At 40.1% G+C, this 4,734-nt stretch overlaps 1 protein-coding gene across 1 annotated transcript; it reads right to left on the bottom strand.

Moving 5' to 3' along the window:
* Positions 1-1,614: 1,614 nt before the first annotated feature.
* Positions 1,615-4,483, bottom strand: LOC144641256 (uncharacterized). Its single transcript, XM_078500289.1, has 2 exons — positions 4,122-4,483; positions 1,615-2,032 (listed from the first exon to the last, which is right to left on the bottom strand). Exons 1-2 carry the CDS (start codon positions 4,481-4,483, stop codon positions 1,615-1,617), a joined length of 780 nt encoding a protein of 259 aa, XP_078356415.1.
* Positions 4,484-4,734: the final 251 nt, after the last annotated feature.

Raw genomic sequence — 4,734 nt, 5'->3', positions numbered from 1 at the left:
CTAATGCACCTATCAATGTAAACCCCGCGGGGGGGGGGGGGAGTGCGGGCCAGGGGTGGGGATTTGACAGAAAAGTAAAAATTGCAGTCAAGTTCCCGAGGGTGGGAAAAATATTTTTGTTCAAATGTACCTAAGAAGACCCACCCAGGGGCAGAATTCTAAAACAAACTAACAAGTACTTTCTACATACCTTTATTTTCTGTCAATCCAACCGTTTCGGTATTCATATTGAAAACAATAAAAGATCACGGACGTCTTAGATTTCCCTCAGGATTCCTACTCCAAATGTACTTGAAAGTAAAATATTCTTAAAATCGCTATTTTATGACTAAATGGCGTTAAAAGTGGCAGATAAATGCCGATGAAAAAATCAGAATCGTACCTTGCAATGAAGCATATGATTTCCAAAGCCACGAGAAGGAAGAACTTGGTAACCCCGTCAGAAGATTGGATCCAGGCGCTTCCCGGTCAAAGTCAAATGTTCCAACCCCCGGGACGCGACTCGCAGTCAAATGCCCAACAGAGGGGATCGTTCTTGTTGTCAAATCCCGTGCCTTTGCCCGCACCCCCCCCCCCCCCGCGGGGTTTACATTGATAGGTGCATAAATTGGAGCCAGGGTGCATTCCGTGTACATGCCACGCCGAAGAAAAGCCAAGCTTTTTTATAGGTCTATGCCAAGGTCCTGTATTATTCATATATATTTAAAATAAGTCATCTGTATGCCAGTTCAGAAGTGCCGACTATGATCGCTTGCCAGTATGCTGCGCAAGTTTGAAATCCACGCCAAAGATCTTCTGCATAACCTACGTTTATTTGATGCAGCCTGGAATTAGGGTGCTGTGAAGTGGAGTCCATGAATTTCCTTTTACATCCACACACCCACCCCCACCACTCCTTTACAGCAAGGCGCCCAAAAGTGTGACCACTTTTAATTTATTCACATTCTTTTGTGCAGATTTAATCCAATCAAAAGCCATGGATAGCTTGCAGTTGACTTCTGATTGGATTAAATCTGCACGAAAGAATGTGAATAAATTAAAAGTGGTCACACTTTTGGGCGCCTTGCTGTAAGAGATGATTTTCTGAAAGGGCTTTGAAAGACATTTCTGAGGGGGTTGCTTCATTGGCATGCTGTGATATGTTCAAATATTTTTGAAGGGGTTAGGGAAAAGAGTTTTTTTCTGATGGGGTTTCGAAAAATCAGGTTATTTCTGAGAAGAAAATGCCAATAAAGTACAATTAATAGTGTCTTAAATTGAACAACTCATACAAGATCAAAGGTTATCCGAATACCATGAGGAGCCACTTGATCATGTGACTAGGCTGATCACATGACTAGAGTACACCTGTCATATCACATGTGTTAGGTCCCATTACAGTGTGATATACTTGACCAACCAAAGCATTAATTAAGAATAAAAGATGACAAGTTTTCACCAAACAAATCAATGGTTCCAGCAAGGACATATGAAATGGATGGCCATGCTTGTCAAAAAATTTAAATTAAATCCTTAAAAGACCCCTTAAAGATATCATCAACACAGTTTGACTGCATTTTTATTACTACGAGTTTAACCCTTAACAAGACCTTGATGGCTAAAGATATTGTTGTACTACCTTAAACACCCGATTGTTATAGGGTCTGTTGGTTCTTCTTTGTTCAGTACTTCTCTAAAGTGCTCTGTCCATCTTGCCTGCATTTCCTTCTTGCTGCTCACGAGATTACCGCTCTTATCAAGGATGGCTGTGCTGCTCTTAGACCTTTCATTGCATAGCACTTTTGTCAATCCATATAACGTTCTCATATGTTGTTTTCTTGCAGCATCCTCTGCTTCACTTGCTATGCCATCCATCCACTTCCTTTTATCACTCCTTATGCTCCTTTTTACTTCTTTACTCTTTTCCTTGTATTCTGTTCTTAGTCGTTTCTTGATCCTCTCTGAACGAGTACTTAGAATCTTCTTGTTTATCTCTTCTCTTTGGTCAACAAGCGCCCACGATTCTTCTGTTATCCATGGCTTTCTTTTTTTCCTAGGACGGTCTAATACTTCATCTGCTGTTTTCGTGTGTATTTTCTCAAATAAACGCCTCCGGCGTTTATTTCAAACTTTGCTCCGTGGATCCGGCGTTTATTTGAATGGTGCAGGTTATTGGAGCAAAATGTTTATTAAACAAGGGTTTTGAATCATTGTGTAGTTCCAGAAAATATCCATAACCCCGCCACGGAAGGCTTTTTGTTTTGCACCCCCCTCCCCCCAGGAATTTCCGTTCCAGAGGGTCTGTGAGGCCCCCCCCCCCCACCCCCCAGGAATTTCCAGTATCTTAAAACACCCTTTGAAAATTCGAAATTGCTTCGTACTTTAAAACGTAGGACGATTGTAACAATCTGGTTGTATCCTTAGCATTGGGACACTAAATAAAGTCGGCAGAAATGTTTAATACGTGTGTGATCTTCACTTGTAAATCTGAAATCAGTATGTAAACATATAGCTTCAAAACTTCATTCAACGCCGCTAGAATAATTTTTTAATTTGTTAAAAGCCTGGGCCTTTTTATTTCTTTCACTGTTAGTCATTAATTTACTAGACGATATGTTACAATTTCTGCGAACATTTCCTCGCACATCATGTACAAGTGTTTCGCGCCCACCATCAGTGCCTGAAATATAAACCTCAACATTCGACGAGTGCGATAAATTCGCGGAGACTTAAATATTCCGTTTACTTGCCTACAGGTATTGACAAAAACCGTTCGAGAAAGACGGTGAATGACGAGTTGTAAGAATGAAATTGATAGAAACCGAACTAAAAACTTTTTCTCACCCTAAACACTTGAAAGAATGATCCCACTGCAAGTGCATTTGACGCAGACGCAAGCAAGTTTCAGAAGCCTGAATTTCAGACATCTCTTTCTTGTCGCTACTGAAATTCAGACAACAGTTTCCGTAAATAAAACCGGTTCTTAAATTTGAGAGGTGAAAATTCTGTAGTCGGCAAACGAAACATTCTACGTGAAAAACATCGGAGCCGTGAAGCCTTCCGTAAATAAACAAATGGCAAGGCAGACGTGTCGCGCCATCGCGTCTAGTTCGAAATGAACGCGTTTTATTTTTTGTGAATTCTTATAACCTAAATTCTTCTTGAATGAAACTTGTCTTCATTTATAACACAGATAATGGCGTCAATTATTATTACAGCTTTAGAGAAGTTATACAACTTTTGCTTTTTTAAAGCGCTGCAGTTAAAAGTTGGCAAAATTTGCATATGTCAAAAAAAGTAATTTGAAACCTTTCGAATAAACTCTAGCGTAAATAAATGTAACACAACGCCGCACGCAAGTATCCGATTTAGATTCTTTCATACACATGTAACTGCGCTTTTCAAAAGAAAACTCAATGACAGAGTGAACTTTAAGGTTTAATATTTGTGTTCTAAATCATAACACAAACAATCGTATGCGTGACATTACACACGTGCTTCATGATCGCTTGATCGCAGGTTATGCTTCAATGTTTGTCCATGTTGATTTGGCGGGACCGCGCTAACTCCAACTCGGCTACCTCTAGTTCGATTGCAGCGCTAGCTAACAGAAAAAAATTAAAGCTTATGTATTAACCTCATCTCAATATTCGGGAGCAATGATTTTTGTTTGAAAACAACGTAGGTAAGTATGTTTTTCTACTTCGGATCGATAGCACGTTGCTTTTAGTACTTTGTAAGTGGTTCGTCACCCTTTGGAAGAAGTAGCTTCACAAGAACCCCCCTCCCCCTCGGAAATTACGGCCTTTGAGTCCCCCCTCCCCCTCGGAATTTCCAGTGGCCTTCCGTGGGGGGGTCATGGATATTTTCTGGAACTACACATTATTTTTGACACGAATGTAATTTGCCATCATACCTAAAGCATATTTCACCTCGAATAAATGCCTGGAAGGCTTACTTACCACTCCACCTCGGAGACCCGGCGTTTATTCGGGGCCCGGCGTTTAATCGAGAAAATACGTATGCTTCTTCCATTATATGAAACTCCTTTTCTATCTCGTCCTCCTCCTCTCCCTCCAGTGACTCTTCTTCTAATACCTGATATCTAAACGTTCTTTTCTTTCAATTTGTTGGTGTCATACCTTGTCCGTATACTTCCCTGTTCTTTGGATTGCTGTTTTCTTAGTCTTAGCTTAACTTTCATGCATACAAGATGGTGATCGCTTCCAATGTCTGCTGATCTATAGACTCTGGTGTCAATTACTGAGTTACGAAACTTCTTGTTTATCAGCACATGGTCTATTTGATTTCTTGTTTTTCCATCTGGTGATACCCAGGTGGCTTTGTGAATATCTCTATGTGGAAACCACATTCCTGTTATTATCAGTTCATTCATATCACAAAATTCACAAAGTCTTTCTCCATTGTCGTTCATTCTCCCAATGCCATGTCTACCCATGATTCCCTCGTAACCTCGATTATCTTCACCGACTTTTGCGTTCATATCACCTGTAATTACCAGCATATCATGTTCTTTTTTCGACGTTTTTGCTTGTTTACAAGCAAAAATGGTAGAATAGGGGTTAGTAGACAAAATTTGGATCCACATATTTGTAAACTCTCAAGGGACTTTTTTAATTTCTCAAGGGACTGTTTTAATTTCTCAAGGGATTACTTTCCTCTGTGGGTGATCACTTGCGATTTCGTGGAAAAAACGTGACTTGTCACATTTACAAACGTTATATAACAATTTTA

The sequence above is a fragment of the Oculina patagonica genome, unplaced genomic scaffold, assembly GCF_052425735.1.
Source record: "Oculina patagonica isolate OP01 unplaced genomic scaffold, crgOcupat unplaced795, whole genome shotgun sequence".
NCBI classification, from domain to species: Eukaryota; Metazoa; Cnidaria; class Anthozoa; order Scleractinia; family Oculinidae; genus Oculina; species Oculina patagonica.
Note: the sequence above shows the minus strand (reverse complement) of the source record. Positions and strands in the feature narration are given on the sequence as shown.

What these genes read in the sequence shown, in the direction of transcription:
- LOC144641256 (XM_078500289.1), bottom strand. Translation starts at nt 4,483, where the DNA reads ATGAACGCAAAAGTCGGTGAAGATAATCGAGGTTACGAGGGAATCATG. An exon ending in CAGGGAAGTATACGGACAAG is followed by an intron (nt 2,033 to 4,121) that starts GTATGACACCAA and finishes AGACCGTCCTAG; the next exon opens with GAAAAAAAGAAAGCCATGGA.